This window comes from Bacillus rossius, chromosome 6, assembly GCF_032445375.1.
Source record: "Bacillus rossius redtenbacheri isolate Brsri chromosome 6, Brsri_v3, whole genome shotgun sequence".
Taxonomy (NCBI): Eukaryota; Metazoa; Arthropoda; class Insecta; order Phasmatodea; family Bacillidae; genus Bacillus; species Bacillus rossius.
This window is the reverse complement of record NC_086334.1, coordinates 17,812,261-17,837,293: the sequence shown is the minus strand read 5'-3', so window position 1 is coordinate 17,837,293 and position 25,033 is coordinate 17,812,261. Positions and strand designations below refer to the sequence as shown.

The 25,033-nt window shown below is 36.7% G+C and overlaps 1 protein-coding gene across 1 annotated transcript in view; it reads right to left on the bottom strand.

The window, feature by feature from the left end:
* Nucleotides 1-25,033, bottom strand: part of LOC134533398 (homeobox protein SIX6-like) — a 112,696-nt gene that overhangs the window by 66,523 nt on the left and 21,140 nt on the right. The window contains 2 exon segments of the mRNA XM_063370919.1: nucleotides 15,737-16,396; nucleotides 16,398-16,421. Coding sequence (XP_063226989.1) covers nucleotides 15,737-16,396; nucleotides 16,398-16,421 — 684 coding nt within the window.

Genomic DNA, 25,033 nt, shown 5'->3' with positions numbered 1-25,033 from the left:
TATTATTACATTTCATACTGCTGCCCGTTATACCGGTATTACCATGAATGTAAAAAGGCAATCTAATAGCCTAGCTACCTTTAAGCACAGGCATCTGAATTAGTTTTTGCTTCATTTTTATGTTTGAATATTTAGTTAGCATTCAAGTTTGTTTTCCATTATTTTACCTACTTTATCACCCAGTCTATTTTAATTTGTTATGGTGTGGACGGTCCCCTGAGTCAAGCACGCCATCGCAGTGATACCGCTGAGTGACACGCAGCCCGCGAAACCCCTGCAGCATCCCTGATATGTCTACAACCACGCCGAAAAATGTTCGCATCGCTGCGTTTTTTCGAATCCAGCTCTCTTGGTTGGTCCGTCGGCGTGACCGCGGAAGCAAACTAGTACAAACACCCGGCCTCAGGGGATGCAAGAAATCCATAGAGACCTGCAAAATTCGCGGTTTCGATGGCCTTCAGGATAGACTGCACATACCCCTGTACACTCGGGAAAATAACGCAAGTTCATTGGCTGCCGACTTGTAAGTCGTCTCAGCTGGTTTGTCTGTGATTCGAGCCTTCTTTGGTCGAGGGTTTATAAATAGGTACCGGAAAAATTCGTGGGTTCAATGACCTGTAGGATGAACTCCATAGTTCTACGTACACTCGGTCAAATGCCACCCACTCATTGGCTGCTGTATTGTGAGACGTTCCAGCGTAGCAGCCTGTGATTCGATAAAGCTTTGGTTGGGTGGTTTCTCATTGGCCCAGAGTCATCCAGGTGAGTTGTGAACCAATAGAAGAGGCAGCACTGAGGTATAACGATTTGCATTTTAGCCTATCGCGAAATGAATTCGCGAATTTTTCCGGTCTCTATTTATAACTGGTTGAGATTCGTCCAGATGAACAGTAAGCCAATAGCAAAATTATCTAAGAGGTATATGTGTTTGAATTCTAGCCTATCACCGAATGAACCCGGGAATTCTGCAGATCTCTAGGCCGCATCCACCACGGCGCCGCCGCGGTGCCGGCGCCCCACAGGAGGAAGAAGCGCGCTTCACGAGGGTGCGTCCGACGCCCTCCCGCGCCGCCGCCTGCCCGCTGACCGTCCAGACGTCTTGAAGAGCGGACCAGGCCTGCAGAAGACTTGGACGTTACACTGCGCAAGCACGGCGGGAGCAGACAGGCGCTTCGGCGTACTTATATTCGCCCCGCAGGAAAGTATCACACGCAAATTCGCGTGTTCTCGTGTTGTAAGTAGGCTACACTTATAATGCGAAACTTAAGACACGATGATTTACGTATAATTATTTAAAATAATGCAGAACGTGCTAAATAAATACGCAAATTGTGTTTTCAACTACATTTCTTCGCTGCCGGAACAGTTACAAGGACTATTGAATATTTTGGTTACCAGAGTGAAATTTTAAACTACATTACTAAACGGCTCTGATAAAAGGGAGGGGGGGGGGGGGGAATCCTTGAAAAAAAAATACCGAACACTGGCTTTGGACCTGATTTTCTACAAGGAAGTTTATTAAAATACTGTCCATCTTGTTCAAATTCACCAAACCGTTAAATGCCATGAAGTATCTCCTTGTTTTGGTTCGCGACATCCGCCACAGATGGCAGCACCGTGGTCACACGTGCGACTCCTACCAAATGAGGTACACCGAAGAGCTAGCCCGTCGCGACACAAGGTCAACGCTCCAGTTACAAGCGTCTACCTCTCCCGGGGGTTTTCCCCAGCTCGCCCTGGCACAGCTATGCCAGTCCGACCGCCCAGAGCGCCCGGGTTTCCCCCGCTGCACGGCCCTTAGTCATCGCCGTCGGCAGGGTGGCGCGTCTGCGCTACTTGTACGCAGCGGGTGGCGGCTCGAACACCCCGTTATGTACCCCGAGCAGCGTTTCAAATCGACACTACAGTTGACGCTACTATAGTGAGCTAGTTATTTTGTTAATTCATAAAGAGCGTTAACACTTTTAATTAGAGACCCGGAAAATTCGCGGGTTTAATGACCTCCAGGATAGACTCTAATATCCTCTACATACTTGGGCAAATGCCAACTGTTCGTTGGCTGCTGACTTGTGAGTTCAATATTTACGCTGGAATTAAATAACAGTGAAAAACATAAATCATTATTTAATAGTGTTGTTCGTTAGAAGTGTTTTTATACGGTAATGTGTCACCACCTGATCACTTCTATAATAAATTAAGAAAATGAAATTAGCAGGTATAATATAGTCCATTTTGTAAATAAGAACTGTTTTCCCCCCGAAAAAAAAAAACTTTCAGCGTTCTGAAATTGCATCGAGCATTCTGGCAATAAATAAAAAAAAATCTTGAAGGGTTTATTATAATTATTCTACTAAGCGAGACTGGTAGTGGTGCCTCTGTTCGACCTTTAAAAAAGTTGAAAATCGATTTTTTTTTCAATACGTTCTGCCATCGCGCACTTTCGATCACGTTACTTCATTTGTAGATTCATTGATAGCAGTTTAGTCGGCGATTGTAAACGGTTACAGAAAAGCATAGTTGGGTCTCCAGTCTTTCAGATATATGTATGGTTGTTGCCTGTATGCAGGCTACTTGTCCCACGAGGGCAGTCCGAGCTGGAGTGAAGCGTGTAAGTATGCGAGTAAACGAAACTGTGTAACCTACTGTCTCGCGTACTTCCAGCAGGGTCGTATACGAGGGGACCGGGGGTGGATAACCCCCTTCCCGAGAAAACCTTAAAAAAAATCTAACCTCCGAAAAAAAAACCTGCTTAGGCTCCTGACTTCCAGAAAAACAAACGTCACCATTTTGAAAAGCTTTTGATAGGTTATATTTAGAGACCTGCAAAATTCGCGGATTCATTCAGTGATAGGTTAGAATTCAAACACATATACCTCTTAGATAATTTTGCTATTGGCTTACTGTTCATCTGAACGAATTTCAACCAGTTAGAAACCCTCAACCAAAGAAGGGTCGAATCACAGACAAACCAGCTGAGACGACTTACAAGTCGGCAGCCAATGAACTTGCGTTATTTGGCCGAGTGTACAGGGGTATGTGCAGTCTATACTGAAGGCCATCGAAACCGCGAATTTTGCAGGTCTGTAGTTATTATATTTCATTGAAAACTAAAGTTGTTAAAATGGCTCGTAAAATAAACTATGTATCACTCAACATTTCACCAAGATTAATAAAATATTGACTTTTTTGAAGGGAGGAATTAAAAGGTTTGTAATGAAGTTTTAACAAATAAATACGTGATTAAGGATTGTAACAGGGGGAAGAAATGTAGAAACTAAAAAAAAAAAAAGAATTCGCTTGTTAATAATGAGTGTAGAAAATTTACAATTATAAACTTAATTTTTTTGTTCATTATAAACTTATTTATTGAAAAAAAAAATGTTAACGTCTTGTTGGGTTGGCTAATACTATTTCGAGAGGCCAAAAACTATCAATTATCCATCAGAGTTGCTCTAATGCGTTACCAGTGCAATTAAAGTATGCGGAATGGAAAGTACATAGCCGTGTACTTGAATTCAAACAGCCTTAGTCTATTAAAAATAACACCTGCGGTTTTAAAAGGAAACGGAATTTATGGAAATCAATTGATACACAGGCGGGACTGTGCCGCTAGGTTTCTCAAAGATTAAATTAGAAATTAAGTATCTGAATACACTTCATTAATACTTTTCAATTCAATACTTACAGTGTAAACTGCACTTCCTACAAAACTTAAAAAAACTGGCAACTGACAAAAATACCTATGTGCAGTTATTTTGCTGTCGAAAATGAGACAGGATCATTCCAGCCAAAAATTTATATTATGTCGGAAACATTCACATTTGCACTTCCTGTCTCCTGAACTACAGAAACTGTTATCTTCACATCTGTTATTACAAAACACTAAATTTCAGAAACTTATGCCAGTTACTTGACGATTTATTTTCAACTGAAGATGGCAAATCACGGTACAACGCGCATGCATTGCACTCCAAATTTAATAAGTATTTTCAAAATACCATTATGGGCACGACATGCCTCTGCACTGACGAGTCTTTTGATGATTTTAGACATAAAGAAAACATTTCACTGCGTTAATGAACAACGTTGCTGCCGCACTCTTGAATTGCCTGGTCCTGAGAACTGAACATTAGTTCAATGAGTACATTATCCCCCCTACGATGTCTCCTCCAGGGATTCAAGACCTGCAGAACTTCAGCAGAACACATACTAGAGCAACTACCAAATATGTAGAAATATTCACTTAGATATATTATATTTATTCGTGCTGAAAATAATTAAAATATTTTATTAGGTACCATAAAAATATATTTTCTTAGCAAAATTTAGGTGTATTTCTATTCTGGATGTTTTACAGAGTAGACACATTTAAATTTGGCACTCGCCGTTACTTATATTTTTTTTCGATACGCAAACATTGAATAGGTACAGTCTATATGAATTTTTATAAGGTGTTATGGTTTCAAAGTTTTCACTGCCTACTAATCCGATATGGTTAAAAAAAAAAAAACATTAAAAAATATAACCTTTCTTTAAGCGAAGTGATCGCATAAGCACTTTTTCTACAACGATTAACATAAAATTAATTCAAAACAAATTTCTCGATCAATCAACCAAGTTGACTGTCCATCATGTCAAACAAGAAAACATTATCTTTAGCGCATATCCTATAGTAGTCCTATGCTAAAAAATCTTTCTCGACGTAGGCCTAAATGGAAAATATTCTGAAATATTTTCTCATAATCTGTTCATTCAATGATTGCCTGCACACCGTTATTTTTCTATTCGTGTCAATTTTTAAATACGGGCAGCTAAATGCCATTATGTTCCATTAAATAATACGTTTATAAAGCCGGCATTTGTAACTAACGGAATACATGATTTTTCCTAATTTGTTGTTCTGAAAACATAGACAATATTAAAGGAAAATTGACCAGCAATAGTTCACGAATATAAATTAAAATACTAACTAAAGTCTCGCTTAGAAACTATAATACTCAAATTGAACTTAGGTTATTAAATTTAATTGAAACAAGGGTAGGGCTGTTTTAAGTAAGCACTTCGTACAAATCGACTCTAGCTATCCAGAGACTGGATTCAAGGACTGTAATCGTATTGTATTTTGCTGAGAACCGTCACCCTAATACCCACTATCTTGTCTTGCAGTTATTATCCTAGAAAATATGTTTTTTAGTAAAGCATCTACTCCCTTTAAAACCTTTCAAAGTGAAATTTACAAAGAATTAAAAAAAAAGTGTTTGGATTTTTTTTAATATTTTTATTTATACTAAGTATATTAATTTTGAGTTGATAAGTCTCGGAGCTTCGGGAAAATTATTTTATATAAAACTATAATGACCCCCTTAGGGGTGGAACTGTGTAATGATATATATCATATTGTTAAAGAAAGACAAACACTTAAATGACTATAGAAAAGTTTTGTTGAAATCCATTTAGTAGTTTTCGAGTGATACTGGAACATATAGACGAAAATTTAAAAACAATATATTTGAGTTCTAGATAATGTCAATCGCTGGCCCATATATTTTTTTATAATTTATTTAACGTATGACCTTATACCCGACCTTTTTTTTATTATTAGCGTAGCGTAAAAATGTGCCTTGTGCTTGATCGTGCAGCACATCTTCAAATACCTACATACAAAGTAAAGGGAATAAAATATTACAATTACGCTAAAATCGAAATCAAAAGTATTTTAATATTGTTCTTAATTGATTGTCGGTGATTTTTTTTGTTTCCGAAACAACACATAATGGTGATTTTTCAAAAACTGTAATCAACAACGTAAAAAAATAAAAACAGCTTAAACGCCACGATAGTTCTAAAATTAAATAATATTCGTTACATTGCATTTTTTAATTGTAAACATCCTAATTCTCGGTATACGGCATTTGGTAGGAGTAATTACGTGAAAATGGAACAGAAGTGATCAGCTTAACGTGTACATAGTCACTTTCATGAACATTACGGGACATACCAAACCATTGGTGTGGCAAATGAAACGTTATGATATTGAAACTACCCCGGAATATATTTGATAAACTAAAATAGTCATAGTAAAAGTAATCTCAAGTTTTAAAAAGACGTAATAAAACTGACTTTAGAATGATTACAATACTTACATATTTTACTTCAAATTCTCAATTGGCTTAATAACACCGCGATAGAGAGCGCAAATGTTAATCTCAAGGGGCGTGGTTCAATTCTCATCACTGGAATGTGTTTTCTTCTTTTAATAACATTATAATAAAAATATATTGTAAGATAATGTTATATAAGCTGAATAAGGTTAAGGTTTGTTTTTAAGAAGATTATACAGACCGATTTCTGTCGATCAAGCAAAAACATGTTACAACATGTACTTAATGTTATAATGAGTGTTTTAAAATGTTTCAGGTTGATATTTTGGTATTGCCATAATAGTATAACTTCTAAAGTGTGCGGAAACTTTAATGTATTAACTTTGCAATGAAATTTAACGAGATGGGCAGTATTTTAATAAAATTCTTTTTTCGGAAATATGGTCCAAAGCCGGGGTTTAGGATTTATTAAATTCTTTTTCGCTTTCATCGGAGTCCTTTTAATAGTTTTAAATTGCATTTTGTTCCGTGCTGCCACCTGCGGGTGATGGTGGCATGCAACAATTACGATTGAAGCAGCGAATTCTACAGTAGGGCGCAGAAAGAATGTGTGATTCGCGTTTAGAAATTTCGGTATGTACTTACTTGAAATGCAAATATTTTATTTTATTGGTTTATTTATCACGCTCGGCTTTATTTTAAACGATTCACTTTAAAATTACGTGTCCGAGTTTCGTATTATAAGTTTATTTGCAGCGAGAACAGCATGAGAACACATGAATTTGCTTGTTACCGAGGTTCCTTGTTTTATACATCACTGGCGAGTACTGAAAGACTCGTTCACTTCACATTTTTTAATAAATCATTGCAGAACTCCCAACAAAATGCTATGAAAAACTATCATTTTGAGGTTAAAAACTTAGATGTAATTTTTTTAATAAAAAAAACTCACATTTCAGGATTCTCAAAGTCGTGTATGAAAACTAAAACCACAAATAGGTACCTATATCATTTTGCTTATTACTACAGCGCAAAAATGCTTTTTTTTTAAATTCTGTTTGCACAACCATAGCGCACCCTTCCGCAATGAATAGCCATAAACTATCTCAATAAATTAAAATACGTTGTAGCAGTTAAAAAGTAAGTAAAAAATGCATATAAAAGTTTGAATGATTTTGGTTTATAAAATCATGTCGTAAAAGTGGCAACACGTTCTTTTATGAAGTGCAAAAATTAAAACTTACTTTAAAACAAAAACAAACATACAAAATACATGAATTTTAAAATGAGCCTGTATAAATATTACCTGCCCGCCAAAAAAATCGCACAAAGAACTCTCAAATTAAGTTTTACTTTTGTAATTTTGGAATAATTACCTATAATAAATAGTGTGTACTATGATAAGGGACTGTAAAAATTCGAGGTTTCAATTAGCTCTAGGAAAGGCTCCGCGATTCTTATGTACTCGAGCAAAATAGTGTACCGCTACAAAATAGTATTTGCAGTGATACTGGTTTCGGATACTTACCCGGGCATTTATGCTTTGTATTTTCCCCTACAATTAACAGTTAAAGTTATTTGTAAACCGTTCCCAGAATACCTTTCCAATAAGTATTAACTGCGTATATTAAAATAATTATACAACAGAATAATTTCCAATTATTTTATATTATTTTTTCCATGGTTTAAAAAAATGCTTGAATGAAACATCGATTAAAATATAAAACTATGCGCCAATTGCCGTAAGGTACACTCAGTATTTTCTCGAGAAAATTATTTCATTTACAGTATGCAAAAATAACTATAGCCATCTGTTGTAGTATGTGATGTTAGAAACTATTTTTTGGTGACTGGTTTTCAAAGGAAATCTTTTTTGAAAGAACATAATTTATTTTCTGTGTAGACTTAATACAAATAATTAACACTCCAATGTTATTCTTGTGTACACGTTCAATGTAAGGAAACCTCAGCTTACTTGTAACTTAAAAAATATATCTGTGAATTCGCGAAGTTCCACGGATTATTTGTAACCGAAGTTCTTCGTCATATATTAAGGTGAAAACATTTGAGTGTGTGGACATGAAAGATTCAGGTATTCACCTCGAGTTCACAGCTGTGAGTCTAATTACTAATTAATCGCAATTAACAGTTTAGTTTACAAAGCCCCACTGAGAGTTGGCGGCCGGCCAAATGGCTTACTGAAGAGGATCTTGCGAGATCCAGAGTCATTGATGATCCCAGCCTTCACTGCTACTAACTGCAGCACTCTTACAGGCTGTTCAACGAGTGGACGCGTCTCAAATAAACCAAGAGTTATAATAAAATATTTTAGATTTCGGGGTTGATCCGTGTCTAAAGTGGAAGATTGTTTACAGTAAACATACATTTGACGTGATGTGTAATAAATCGATGAACGCCGGCTGCACGCACGAAAAAGTGTCCCGTTACGCACATTGTCCCGTTACGCTGTGTCCCGTTACGCTCACTGTACGCTTGCGCCGCATCTATCTCTCTTCCACTCGATTGGAACAACCATCGATTTGACTTTTTCGAGGCACATTAAACTTGAAACACTCCCATTCGTTTCCTACTTTTCCTATCATCGTCCTATCAACAGAATAACACAGATTGGAAGAAGTTAAATAGCAAACATGTATAAACGTTATAGTTAAAATAATCTCTTCGTTAAAGTAATAAACATATTTGAATTAATGAGTGCAAATAAAAGTAAATTTATCAATTAAACTGTAGATTTAATTTCACTCCTTCTTTGTATCCATACAAAATAGTGATAATTCAATAAAAATTATTCAATTTTATTCATAAAAGTATGCAATCATTTCATCAATGTTTTGTTACGACGTTATCACGTTAAACTATCGTCCGTAAACCGACTTTACAGACAACCGATTTTTTTTGTACTTGCACAAAAGATTCCTTTGGAAACCAGTTGGCAAGAAATTACTTGTAATACTGCAAAGAAACTGCTGTAAATTTTGCCTATGGTTATTTCCGCATGTATGAAATACGTTTTTGGAAACAACACTGAATACTTATATAAAGTCTCCTTTAAAAAATTGTTAAATTTTGTTTTATGTTTAGTACAATCATAATTTTTTTTACCATGGGGAAGATAATCGAAAATTCAAAAACTGACCTTTGCTTGAATTTTTTATCATGCTAATTATTGTGCGGACTTAATTCTGGAATGCTATTCTGGAAACGGTTACCAAATAACTTTAACAAATGAACGAACTGGAACATCACAGTAGTAATGTGAACATTTGTTTTTTGTAGAGATACAGTCGCTTTCATGAAAATGTAATTTTGCTAGTAAAAAATTACCTCTCGCCAGAATACAGTCATTTGTTTTTTTTTTCAATAGTAATTAAAAAAGAACGTTATGGTAAACAAATATCAGATCAAAGAAAAAATTCTTATCGTCTTTATTTTGTTTTAATAACGTTTATTAACAAGACGTCAAAAGTCATTTGAATGTAGCTTTTATAATATTGATTGCGGTTAACAAGAAATTGATACCGAAAACTATAGATCGAAATATTATTATAATAAATTATCTAAAGATCGTAGAACATTTGGTGAGACCTGTATAGTAACACGTAAATCTACGACGATCCCCAGATCATTCGAAACAATATTTCTTCTGAAATTTAACTGAAACCTGTTGTTACAGTGTAGCATGTAACACACGAGTGTGGTCAGAACAAAACCATCAATCGTCATAACGGCTGCAAGTTGCGGCCTGAGTTTCAACAGTCCGTCAGTCCCTCGCTGTTTGGATTTTAAGGAAAAGGCAGAGCAGGAAGTTCTTCTAGGAGCTGCCTGTGAGGCTCTATTGTTTTTAACGAACAGGTCTACATGTTGAAGGAGTTCACCAAACGGTTCCTCGTTTTGTTCATCTTGGAATGGTTTTCCTACGACTGGGTTCCCAATTAAAAAAAAAAAAAAAACAAGCGAGTGCACAAAGGGCCACGCACGCCGTGCGAAATCGATTCACAATTGAAATCTTACTGTTAATTTCAGCCATTGGAATTTTTGCGATGTATCCGACATTTGTTGGCAGTGTTATTAAGTAACTACATAATAATTATCCCGTAAAATCTAACGAGAAATATGTGAGCACAGTTTTTCAGCATATAAATAAATAAGTTAATTATTCTAACCACAACACATTTTTTTTATATTTACAAATTCTGCTAGTGGCTTCTAAGAAATAGCATTAATACATTTTTAAGGCAGGAATTACACCTGAACATTAAAATTACTCGACAATTTCTTGCCACAATATGATTTATAAATATGAAGTTCTCTAGTACTGCCGAAATGGGTTCCTACTCTACTTTCATTGGTTGTTGCAACATGCGTCCGTAAACAGAAATATAATATATATGCATTTCCCTCTTATGCACACGACCCTCCTGTGCGTTACTGGGAAACAGTAAGTTGGAAAACACGGCGGTCAAATCTTGTGCGCACGATCTACTGTTACTGATACTCTTTTTTCAATTGTACGCTCAGCTTAACTCGGTGATAAATGCCATTAAAACTTGTGGCTGTAATTCAACTTAATATGCAGCTCCCCACGAAACTAAAGCAATGGAAAGATCAAAATCACTGCAGCCACAAAATTAAGCGTTTGTTAACGGGGGGGAAAAAAACCTTTGTATACACCAAATAGAATTCTCCTTTTGAAATGCGCAATGTTTGTGTGTTATGTTGGTAGATAGGCTACCAACTAGATATTTTTAATTAAGTGGTCTATCAACTATATATAACTATCCAAAAGCGTACGTGTTGACTCAACAGTTTAACTTCATATTAGGCCTAAATCCTGCTAGATATGGTAGCAGAAAATTTAAAATACTTAAACCTAATTCTGGCTCATAAATTTCTGGTCCTAGCGTGTTGAAATCTAACATCGATCTGGAGTAGAAAACCAGCATCAGACTTGATTCTAAATTACTGCAATTTTAATATCGCGTTAAGAGAAAATTAAATCAATATTTACATCATTCCAAATTTATTTATTTATTAGGAGAGACTAATGACTGTTTAAAATGTGATATATTTCACATTATTTGAATTGGCGCAACAAATAAAAAAAATTGTTTTAATCAAATACCAGATTTCGTTTTATTAAAAAAAACATTTAATGGGATGGTCTATTCATAAAGTTGAAAAAACAATTAAGTTTTTGTTTGTATTTAATTCATTTTACTAACAGTAGTATATTAATATATCAAAAATATATCATCAGTTTGGCAATATTTAATCGTTTGAGTAGTGCTACTAAAAAATGTTTTGTATGTGTGATTTTCGTCATACGTCTAATCCTAAATTATGTTTCAAAAATCAGTTAAGAGAAGAAATATTGTAGCATGTCTTAACAGACAAAAACGTTTGCAGAGTTTTGGGAAAGTATGCAGTTTAATTTTATATCATCCAAAAATTAAACACATTTTTGACATAGCCTATGTACATATTTGCTTTTTTTTTTTTTTTTTTGCCGTGGGCAACAACATACACATGACATTTGCACAATGTCAAGCCTAGGCTTGAAAACAGAGTGAGTCTGAATTCGGCTGAATTGGGCTGCAGGTACATCAAAGACCAAATATGTTAAAAACATCGATACAACTTCCCAAGTCTGAACAACATTTCTATTGTAAATTATAGAAAAATTATTTAAGATAGAATACTGAGTCTCTATATAATACTTAATTGAACAATGTTCTATAACCACTGCTATTTTTTTTTTGCTGTAGTAAGATTATTTCACGACAGGAGGTAGTAACACGCCATAAAAATACGTGAAAAAAATTTGATTACCTATGTGCACAACTCATAGTAAAATAGCCTATAGCTATATAAGACATGCAGTGCGTCGTGTAGGTATGTATGTACTTAGCCCACACATTCTGGATCATTGCATCCTTAGCTTGGGATTTTCCTTTATTTTTAATACTTTCTAGTTCTTCATTCTTAATAGCAATTAGTTTTCATCGTTACAATAGTCTAGACTACACGATTAAAATTAATTTATTGAAAGGTTTTACAAATATTTTTACCTGAATTTTAAAATAACTATTTCAGTTTTTAATGTTCATGTGATGCAAAAAACCTTGATGTAAATAAATTAAATAGCCTATGTTCCAAAGTATATAAATATATGTAGGGTTTTGGTTGTTATGTTTCCTGTTATTACTGAATCTGAATCAGTTAAAATACCTATAATATTTTATAGGTAATGTTAAATAATATTAATTATATTTTCTTAATTGTACGGTGTTTAAGTACTTCAGAATTATTATTTTTCTCCATCAATACTTTCTAATGGAAGCATTTTAAAGTACGTATTGATTTGAAAATAAAAGCTAAAACTTTCATGAAAAGTGATTATCTGTTGTAACATTGTCATAATTAAAAAATTAGTAACATACACGCGTGTAATGTAAGGTCTGAGTAGGTATTTCCTTTTATTAGCTGTATGAAAGTCAAACAAAGTAAAGCATATTTTTTTCCAGTACAGCTTTTTTGTAGATTGTTGTTTTTATTTTTTCGAAATGCAAACATTTAATAGGTACCTACAGTCTATATGAATTTTCATAAGGTGTTATAGTTCCAAAGTTTTCACTGCCTACTAATCCGATATGGTTAAAAATAATTTAAAAATAACCTTTCTTTAAGCGAAGTGATCGAATAAGCACTTTTTTCTACAACGATTAACATAAAATTAATTCAAAACAAATTTCTCGATCAATCAACCAAGTTGACTATCCATCATGTCAAACAAGAAAAACATTATTTTTAGCGCATATCCTATAGCCCTATGCTAAAAAATCTTTATGGACGTAGGCCTAAATAGAAACTACTTATTCTGAAATATTTTTTCATAATGTGTTCAATGAATGCCTGTACACCGTTATCTTTCTATACGTGTCAATTTTTAAATACGGGAAGCTAAATGCCATTATGTTCCATTAAATAATACGTTTATAAAGCCGGCATTTGTAGCTAACGGAATACATTTTGCCTAATTTGTTGTTCTGAAAATATAGACAATATTAAAGGAAAATTGACCAGCAATTGTTCACCAATATAAACTGATATACGAACATAAGGCTGGCTTAGAAAATTAATACTCAAATTGAACTCAGGTTATTAAATTTAATTGAAACAAGGGTAGTGCTGTTTTAAGTAGGTAAGCACTTCGTACAAATCGACTCTAGCTACCTTGAGACTGGATTCAAGGACTGTAATCGTATTGTATTTTGCTGACAATAGTCACATGATATGGATTTTGTTTTCAAAAATATTGGCTCTACGTATGGCAAATTAGCGTGTAGCTAGATTATATCTACAAATGACTTATTGAAAGATGATGCATTGTTAAGTTATATTTCTGCAAACAAAAATTTATTTAACACTTGCATGTACAGTAAAAGTATGCCTGTGTTATTAAAATGGTAAATGGTGAATGGTAATGACAAAGTTAGCTACTACTGACGTAATAAAAGTTTCTGTTACAAGCTAAAATATTGCAACCCATTAAATAATATCAATGTCAAAACTAACAAAAAAACAAACAATTTTTACTAGCAATCTTAATCATGGATCTATTGTTAAATTGCCGATTTGTATGCCATTATGTATTAAATTTGAACAAAATTTGTGTTCAATAATTTTTCTTAGCAATAAAGAAAGTGATTTCAGTTTTTAACCATATATAACCTTATATAGACGTCATTTAACCATATAAAAACGTTCCATGTAAGTAAATATATAACTTGTAAAATAATAGTGCTAAATTGCTACACAATATCTTATATCCATAATAGCAGAAGAGGCTCAAAATTTATACAAATATAGAACAGACTTTTTTATGTTTTCAACTTAACTCATGATTTAAAAAAATGTTTTTAGTTTATAGCTATTTGTAATTCTATAATTTCATCACGACCGATTAACCAATTCGTAAGTAATTATTTACTGCAATTATTTTTAACTGTCCTTGGTATATCTTAGTAAATCGTAATTGACTGCCAATTCATGACCTCGGTTATTACACTTATTTGGGTGAAAAATTCAGTTTGTAATGATTTAAAACCATATTATGTATTTATTGATTCGCGATAGAAAATCTACATAACTAAAATGATGTTTTTTTCCTTATGCAATAAAATCGGTTTCTGAATATAAAAATAATTATGTTTACCTTATGATTTCTGTACCACAACAATCGTGGTGAACACAGACATGTGGCTACCTTTAGGTAATTATATGTTTCATAATAAGTGTTTTCTGAAATGGAATTTGGTCACCGTCGGCGGTTTTCAGTTCATACTTCAATTATGAGCGTATAATTCAGTAACGGTTTTCCGCTATTTGTGTCTCACTGCGCAAGCACTCATATGCAAGAAAACCAAATTACTCGTTTACGCGTGATTTTTTGGAAATAATAAATGCCAAGTGTTTGAAAATTTTTCTGGGAGTTAGTTTTAAAACGTACTGTTTAGGGGCAAATAGAATTTGTGTGTCAACGTGTTTATCGTGAATTTGGAGACTACATTATCGCCGACGACTCTAGGTATAAAATATATTAATTTGATAATCAACAAAAATATATTAAAACTTGCTCTTCTTTTAGTGTTAAAAAAAATTATCTCGGCAACTTGGTGCCAAATAATCTCTTCGAAAGAGTATAAAATATTTTATTTAAATTATTGATTTATACGAAATGTATGCGTGGTGAAAAGTCCACTATTTTATACCACACAGAAGTTTACAAAATAACGAAAACAAAACTCATACAAACTAAATAAAATAAAATCACTAATAAAATGAAAACTTTATTTAAAAGATTAGAGTACGATCTCGATGTTTTTCAAAAATTGTTTTATTTCAGTCATTGTTGTTAATGTTCATATTGGCCCTGCGTAAAGTCACAGGCGCGGATTTTAAGAGGATACGGAGTGATCATCCATAAACAGACTGCAGAAGTTGCTGAGATTGAGAAATAATAGCATCAGTGAAATCAACGCGTGGTTTTGGTTTCGTAATGTAGAATAAATGTATGTTATTATTATTTATATTTGAAATTGATTGTATTAGCACAAAGCTCTCGCAGAATCTACCAATTATGTCACAACACACTGACACGCGTATATAAACAAGTGTCACCGCAGCCAACCAATAAAAAGCGTTGTGGAAGACGCTTTCCGTCAAGACGCAACGCACTCCCCACGTTTAACGCTAGCCAATCAGATTTCGTTTTCCTATAAGTTACGTCATTTACGAAATTTTTCGCGTATTTTAATGACTTCCAAAAGCCTGCTTTAAAAAAAAATGCACAAATGTAATATTTATCTGCGCGCACGTGTATAAATTCTATCAAGTACCAAATATTATTAAGCCTACAGGCCTATGTTTCGTTTAAACCTTAAAGTTCCGTAATATAAAGATCGGTGTGGTATTAATTTTAAATAGTAAACAAAAAAAAGGGCAGAAGTACAAACAGGGTGCCAATCCATAAACCTAGAGTATTCTATTTATATTTTTCTAAGTTTTTTTTTTTTTTTTACACGGGTTGCAAAGCGTCACTAAACGTCCGAGACCTCGCGACGGAGGTTCCGCGAGCAGCTCGAGACTGCACTAACCTGTTCTTGGCGGCGGCGGCGCGGTCTCTCTGCCGGCGGTTCTTGAACCAGTTGCCGACCTGCGTGGGCGTGAGCCCCGTCGCCTGGGCCAGCTCGCGCTTCTTCGTGGGGTTGGGGTAGGGGTCCTGCAGGTACCACTCGCGCAGCAGGCTGCGGGTGCGCTCCTTGAAGCAGTGCGTCTTCTGCTCGCCGTCCCAGATGGTGCGCGGCAGCGGGAACTTCTTGCGCACGCGGTACTTGTCGACGGGGCCCAAGGGCCTCCCGCGCAGCTTCTCCGCCTCCTGGTAGTGCGCCTCCAGCCACATGGCCTGCAGCTTGCCGTGCGACTCCTTCGTGAACTTGTGGTGCTCGAGGATGGCGTACAGGTCGCGGAAGTTGCCGCCGTGGAAGGACACGATGGCGCGCGCGCGCAGCACCGCCTCCGACTTGTTCAGCTCGGCGACGTTGGGGTGCGCGACGGGCAGCGACCACAGGAAGCGCGCCAGCCGCTCGATGTCGCCGCTCTCCTCCAGCGTCTCGCACACCGCCGCCACCTGCGACACCGTGAAGTTGAGCGTGGGCAGCGCGAACACGGGGCTGGGCACCAGCGGCGGCACGGCGACGCCGCCGCCGCCCCCGGCCGCCGCCGCCGCCGCCGCCGCCGCCGCGTGGTGGTGGTGGTGGTGGCTGTGGTGGTGCACGCCGCCCAGCCCGAGCGCCATTCGACCGTCGACCACGGCTGGGGGTGTGTGCGTGTGCGTGCGTGCGTGCGTGCGGGCGTCTCTCAGGCTCGCGGGCCGCGCCCGATCATATCATCACACTATCGTTGACTGCGGCCGTGCGCGCGGGGAACACTCCCTCTCCCCCCCTCCACGTCTCCCCGGCGCGGGAGGAGAGGGGACACGCCCCGCCCTGATTGGCCCGGCCGGGGGCGCGTCGCCATGGCAACGTCTCCCATCAACGTCAGCGCTGCCAATGAGAAACAAAGAGGCCGGGCGCCGAGGGGATAGGTTTCAGCCCGTGTTTGGGGGATCGCGAGGCGGACCAAAAAAAAAATAGTCTGGCTTTCTTCCCTTCCTCCGCTTCCCGACCGCACCTCCCCCCTCCTGTTGGGCTCGTGTATTCCGAGAGAGGGGGGGAGGAGGAGACGCGCGCAGGCATGGCGACACCTGGCGGCGCGCTGCCGCCCGACCGAAGGGGGGAAAGAGATAGCCGCAGTGATCCCGTCGCGAAAACAACATTATTTATTGATTTGGCCCCCGCCGGATCCTTCGCGGCGTAACGGCCGGGTCCCTGCCCCTTCCCCCCCTCCGCGCGCCGGTTCTGGCTGTGCGGGAAAATAAACCGCGGCTCGTCGTTTTCCCGTCGGAGCGCCTGCCTTCCTTCGACGTCAGCGCTGCCGGTCCTCGGTTCGTCCGCTCGACCATCGATTGAAACCAGTTGCCTAGAAATAGTTTTGATACTACAAAAAAAATATTGTAAATTTTCTACAACACATCGCTTTGGTTAGTTTTATATAAATGAAATACGTGTTTTGAAGCAATACAGAATATTAGCCCAAAAATAGAAATATATATTTTATGTTTTTTTTAAGTGTAAGATTTTTAAACCATGGAAAATATAATCGATTATTAAACAATTGGAATTATTTTGGGTTTACTATGCTGATTAATATGTGTAGTTAATACTGGAAAGCTATTCAGGGAACGATTTATAAATAACCTAACTTTCTTTTTAATTTAGGTACTGGGACAAACCAAACCAATTATTCCCGAGCATTAAACCGAAACCACTATTAGCCTACTGAGAATAATTTTTTTTAGCATTACAGTTTATTTTACGTAAGTGTACCAATTTACAAATATTTGTAATTTTACATGATTGTTGCAGTTCCATTTACAAAATTTTATTTTTAAGTGCGGGAGTCCATTGCCCTCTACACCTCGACAATGTTTTTGATACCTACTATTATTTTAGCCATAGGCTAAGGTACAGTCTGTTAGTGTTTTATCTAAACACTTTTGAAATCTACCCATGACAATGCAATTGCCAGTAACGGCATATTGCCTACCTAATTCAACGCTGTCAATTGGGCAGCAAATTAAACAAAAAATTTCAATAGTTTTTTTTATGAATATTAGGTAATGATTTGGTGCGAAAAGTTCATATACAGTGTAAACTCTTTATAACGTCACTCGATTTAACGGCAAACTCCTATTAAGCGGTAGGCTACTTTCTAAGTGGCAAAGATGATAAGACCTGCAGCTGTGTACGTTCTTTTGTTTTCTGTTTGGTTGTTGTAGGTATTATCTAGCACGTGTTTACTTCGACTGACGTACCGGAAATTCTAAGACATTTTGTATTTTGTTTTTGTATGATGAACTTGCACATGTTGACCTCGGTCACTAGACTTTTGTCAAATTGTTACACGTTATCATTTTCGCAGCTGCTTACAGACATTCGAACTGTAAAATGGCGAGTAAACGAAAATCTTTGTGTATTGACGTAAAAGTTTTATCAAGCCCTTGATGCAGCGAAACTATTAGAAAAATACTTTTTATATAATCAAGGTGATCCGGCAGTATCTCAAGATATCAGTAAAATACATTAGAAAATATAATTAAAATATTGGAGCAGCAAAAAAACAGACGAAGATAACAGACTAAGTATGTATATGCAATAAGTGTTGTTATTTGTACAATGTTTACTATATTAGTAAATACATATTATTATAGAATAGTAAAATGATATACCTATTTTATTTCTCTCCATTTAACGACCACTCTCTATACTTAACGCCGAAAAATGCTCAGTCCGTTAAGTGTCGTTATATAGAGTTTCCACTGTATATAAGCTATGCTTTATTTATAAACATGTAGCCTATTTGTGATAGTTGGACATTTCCACGTGATCCATGCTCGTATATCTAACAGTTATCAGATTAATGCCAATGTTGGATTTCTATCTGGCGTAAGGATATTGAGAACATAGATTTTAAACAGGACTTCCAAAAATGTTCGACTGAAGATATGGCGGGCACCTCTGTGGCCCCAATGACTAGCGCGCCACACTTGTGTTCACGGACAATCACTAGGTTCTGGAAAAATTCGCGGTTTCAATAAACTCTATTATATATTCCTCTACACATTCGGGAAAACGTCACCTTCCCATTGGTTGCTGACTTGTGCGACGTCTCAACCGGGTAGCCTGTGATTCGAAACTTCTTCTGATGAGAGTTTCTCATTGGCCAGAATGCTCCATACAATTTTTGAGCCAACAGCAGTGGCATACAAAGGTAGGGGCCTATGTGTATTTGAATTTTAGCCTGTCGTTGTGCTGGGTCTGCTGTTGACTTACAGTTAATTCGGAGTAGTATACGGTGAGCTAGACTAGGGAAATGTCGAAATCAGAGAATAACCGGCGAAAGACGTCTCACAAGTCTGCAGCCAATGAACGGGTGACATTTACCAGAGTGTGCAGAGGACTGTGGAGTCTATCCTGGCAGTCAAAAAATCCGCGAATTTTTCCAGTCTTTAGTCTTATTTAGAGTTCGTGGTTTTTCAAACAGGTTTCAAGGTAGCTCATTGGGTACTAAATTGTGAGGCGTCTCCATTGGGTAGCTTGTGATTCGACGCTTCTTTGGTCGATAGTCTCTCATTGGCCCAGAGAGCTCCAGTTAAACTGCGAGCCAATAGCAGAACCAGCAGAATTGTACACATGTTTGAATTTCAGCCTATCACGAAATGAATCCGCGAATTTTTCCGGACTCTAACGATAGCCCGACGGACGCAGATCACTTTCGACACATCTATGACGAAGTCAGCACGACAAAATTCACTGACGTGACATAGTTCCCGATTAGAAAGTTGTTCTACTTGCGTCGCCTAGCGGATGTGATGTTCAAGAACAAACGTTGGAAATTATTTTTTTGAATGTTGGTTACACTGTTGAATTTGAAATGCAATTATTGGGTATTCGTAAATTTTTTGGGACTTTGCTTGGCCTACTGTATTAGTAGAGGAACTGAACTTTCGCCGATTAATTTGGTCGCAACTCTCTATATGACTTATGGTCTAAAATGCTCCCAAGTCTGACATACGTCTTTGATGTTGGGCATGAACAATTGTTTAACTGTAGGTAAATATAACTAAAAGAGAAAGTATTTAAGATGGAACAATTTTAATTGAAGACAGTTCTACAACCACCGCGAATTTTGTAGCTGTACAAAAATTATTCAACTGAAATGATTGTGTTTACGTCAGCAAAATATGTGTGAAATAAAGGCGTTACTTTCAATTAATCAATTAAATAGTTTTGCTACAGCCACAAATTTCGCTTTGGTCGTAGAACATTATTCAATTGAACATAATTCAGACGCCCAGTCAGTGTTTCATCTTTAATACTTTCTCTATTATTTACAACAACAATAATTGTTTATCAGCCCTAACTTAAAATACCAGACTTGGGAAGTCATGTAGACCGTAAGTTGGTTTCAACTTATCTTGTCATGATGAACCTGCGGCCAAAGTTTATCGGTAGAATTCAGTCTCATTCTGTACAGTTGTTAACTTGAATTCAGGTAAACACCAGCTTCAAAGACGTAATAATACAATACAAAATTCAAACGTTTGAAATTGAATATTTCGACAGGAACGAATTAGTGGGGAAAAACAGCTAGAATATTTAGAACATGATTTAATTGGTTTTTGTCGTTAAAATTAAAAATATATTTTATTATTGTCATAATTTTTGGATAACTGTAAAATAATAATAAAAAGTATCTACCAAATAAAAATAAGATTTTTTAAAACCATTATAACAAATTATTTTTAGATTAATTTTCTGTTGTATTTTTTTTAATTGTCATAATTTTGGAAAAGCTATAAAAATTTAAAACAAATTGCAGTTATGAACGTTTTCACATTTATGTATCTACGTGTTGTGTTGTCACGTGTATTATCATTTTATGTAGGTATAGTATGTCTTAAATTGTATGGTTTTTTTAACTTAGTGCAATCGTGTGTTTCGTATGCTAATGTATCTTTTATAATTTTGAATTTCGTGTCATTCTGTTAGTGGCCTCCAGTTCTTGGATGGCACTTAAAACCAAAAATAAATAAACATCTGTGTTTTTTTGCGATTGTAGCTTCGACTGGTGTGGGGTGCGTGTGGAACAGTGCTACTTACGTGATGTTTGCGTGCTATCGCGAATGTAGCACAAGCTTTAAAAGAACGAATTTATTTCCACGGGATGATTGTCGAGTGTTCGGATCGCCGCGAATGGTATGTGCACGGTGCCAGACACTTGTTCTCACGAGAGCAATCATCTTCTCCACTTGACACAGGCGACGGGAAGCTGTTTGAAACGCAGTTATAACGGGCGGCTGTCACATTGTTCACGACGCCCTACGCCATTGTCACTCTGGGTTTTCCCCGGCGGGCTACCGGGTATGCTCCTCTCGCTACCCTCGTGCACACACGTGTGTTCACACTCGGCGGCATGGTAGGCTACATCTCATTGCGGAAAGACGCTAGGGAGCGGATGTTTGCAATATTTTCCCAAATAATTGTCAAAATGATTACGATCCTCACTTCCCCTTTCCTATCTGGATATAATTGTTTTTTTTTTTGTTACAAAGGAGTTTAATGCTAATTCCTTGCTGATGTGTTCTTTAACGCGTTTTTTTTTTCAAACAAAACTCAACACTTCAATATGACAATTTTTCTTCGATTCTTCCTAGCAAATTTTTACATGTTATTAAACGAACTTCTAGCATTGGTCTTCATACGGCTACGGTGTGTTGAGAACAGTCACCTACTCTTATAGACTAATACTGCATCCATGAATGAGTAATGAGTGCATTTCTTTGACAGATAATTTTATCATCGATTTTAGTTTGAATGCTGGATTTTCTTCCAATATTTCTGAGAAAAATACTTAGGCTATATGAATGGCTGGCTAGTCTTTAAATTTAACGTAAACATTTGTGTGGAATGACAGCTTAATGCCTAACAGGAATCTGTCAGAAAGTCCACTTTTCGTGGGATGGACTAGGTATATCGTCCAACGTCAAAGCAAACTGGCAGGGTTTTATTTTCCTGATACACTGCCTCTCTTCTTACAAAACATTAGATCTTTCACCAAAACATTTGGCATGCGGAACCCTCACAAAATATCTAATTGTATCCACAACTCCTATGTTGTAGCCTTCTGTATAATTGTACTGTATTTAAAACTAACTATTATATACAGTTACGAGCAAGGATACAGCCAGCTTTGACTAGCTTAGTCTGATTTAGACATGATTTAATTAAAAATCCGGGAGTCATGGTTTGACACCTAAGTGACAATATTTACATTAGACAGGTAGAAATGATAATTTTGTTTGTAAATACAAGACCTGTTGAGTTATTTTGTATTCATGAATAGTTATTGATTTTTTAATATTCCAAAATTATGTTCGTGCACTTGCAAGAAGGTACTATAATGTGGTATACATTTTTATTATTAATACGTCAAGAATATTTGTATCACATCAGAGCTTGTTTTGAAAAAGCACATTTCGGGAAATAACATTAAGATAATTACTCTTATTGTTTATGCTTTGATATGTTGCTGAGTAAATTTTATTTTCTTTCGTGTTTTTACACTCTATTTTTCTTCAGTTAATTACAATTGTTGTTTAGATAATTAAAACACGACAATACTTATTTCTCTTATCTATAGGTTTCCGAATTCAATTTCAGTTTTTACTCATGTTATGCTTTTTAATTTTCAACGAATCTCACAAAAGGGAACTTAATAATAGGTCTTATTAATACCTATAATAACAATTGACTATTACCTACCTAACTTAGCGTAACATGAGTTAGTAAAATTACAAAGTACAGGGCAGCAAAATATAATACAATACCTACCCAGGATGAAAGCAAAATAACAAGAAAAGCATCGAACTTTTATTTTGGTAAGGCCTGTGTTTTTTTTAATTCATTTTTGGAGTGAAACTTCTTTAGGCGCGATGAGAGTAAAATTTCAAGGCCGAATTTTAATGCAACGTTTTTTTGGAACATTATTGTGAAACGTTTCTGACGCGAAAAGGACGTAGAATAGGTGCTTGGCCAAAGAGATATATAATAAACACTATGCTATATATGTCGCTGGGCTCGTTTTCGTTCTCCTCTTTGCGCGATGATTCGTCCTCCCCACCAAAATAAAAATAGAACCGAGAGAGATAGATGAACAAAATAATAAGACAGTGTGAGCATGCATAGGTATCCTTTACATCATCTGTGAGTGCTTTGAATTTATATATTTGCTACCAGCAGCGTAGAAGCGCTGTTGAGACAGTCCCTGCATTTCCCGCATAGATAGCGCTACTTGTTATTTCGTATTTTGTTCAGAGATTTGGCGTGTTCCAAATGGCCGAATATTTTGAAGAAACAGTGTTGTTAATTATTGGCAACACTGAATGATGTACTACGCGTTTAAACTTAGATAATGTTTCCGAGCCTCGCAACTCTGCAATCTCGCGCCGCAGATACGGCGAAATAGTTGGGAATGTAGGTACTGCGTTCTGGGAGCGGGAATACAAAGTTCTAAGTCCGATTCTGAGCGTGTATTTAGCTTGTGACTATCACTTAAAGTCGCCAGTCGGTTGCGCAATTAGTCTAGGATATAATTTTTCAAAAGTTTATAAAAAAGATTTGACCAAATTAGTTACAGAACAACAAAATCAAAAGAAATATCATGTTAAAATTTCAGAAAGAAACATTAAATAGTAATGATGATAAAATAAAATAAAAAAATCTTCACGGAGTGTGTGGTCGAAAACATACCTACGTTTTTCATGACGTAGCCACAATAAATTTATTTTACTAAAAAAAAAAAAATACAATCTACGCAAATTAATAAAATCGAAGTGTCTGACTTTAGAAGTATTGCGTATTAAATATTTTTCCTGTTATAAAATTAGATTCCTAAACCAAATATATGGTTAAATACATTTGTCTGCCTGTATGCACGAAATTAGTTTACTCAAAACAATGCATATGTTAGCAACATGAAATTCTAAGAGGTTTTATTAACCTCAGGATTTATTTAGTCTTGTTTTATTGTGATGTCACAAATGCTTTCAAAATTATGAAAACTATACCCCAAAAAAGTTATTTCTGCAAAGCATTACAACGCGGAGGTGTCCCATTCTAATATCTTTATATGTTAGTCGATATAAATTACCTTCACAGTTTCCATAACCATGATACACGATCCACATGCAACTCTATGCTGTCCATTCCCGTACAGTCATCCAAATGCTTATTGTGATATTTTGCGTCCGCGAGTAACAGGCTCTGGAACGACCTGGTCCAGGCGACAAGGCAATATTATGACCTAGCAACCTTCAAACACAGGCTGAAGGAACCTCTCTGGAACACCTACTTACGCAGCATGTTCACTTCACGGCTTACCTTCAGCTTGAATCTGCGTGTGAGTGTGTCAGCGACTGGTTTAAATGCACTACTACTTATAATTATCTTGTTTTGACAAGACCGGATTTGTTTTTAAGTTTTAATTCATTTCCAGCACGTGTGTACGTATGCTTGATTTTTAGTTACCTGTAAATAAGCTCTTTGGTTAAATTTTGTAATGGTTACCTCTTAATTCTGCTTTCTATCTTATTACTAGGGACTGGAAAAATTCGCGAATTCAATGACCTCCAGCATAAACTCCACGATCCTGTGCATACGCGGGCAAACGTCAGCTGTTAATTGGCTACTGACTTGTGAGGAGTCTCAATTGGGAGACCCGTGATTCGATACTGCTTTGACTGAGGGTGTGTAATTGACCCCACAGTCCTCCAGGTTAACAGTGAACCAATAGCAGATGTTGCAGAAAGGTACAATTATTTGCATTTTAGCATACTTATCGCGAAATGAATCCGCGAATTTTTCCGGTCTCTACTTATTACCTATTTTACCCTCTAGTATGATTATGTTATGCTTACATAAGTAAAATTTCAATGTACATAAGATGTTATAGCAGAAAATGTGTTAAATTGTAAGAAAAGGCGGCTCCAATAAAAACTAAGTATAATAAATATGTAACTTGGGTCACGAGAAGCGGGTAGCGAGGTGAGACTGGCGCCTGCGTCAGCGGCCTGGCAGGGGCTGGGAGGGGAACTCTCGGAAACAACCGGGTGGAGGGGGTGAGGCACATTCCTGTGTCGCCGGGAAAACCCCACTCTTCACGAGGCGTCAAGGGAGCCTAATGACGGTCAT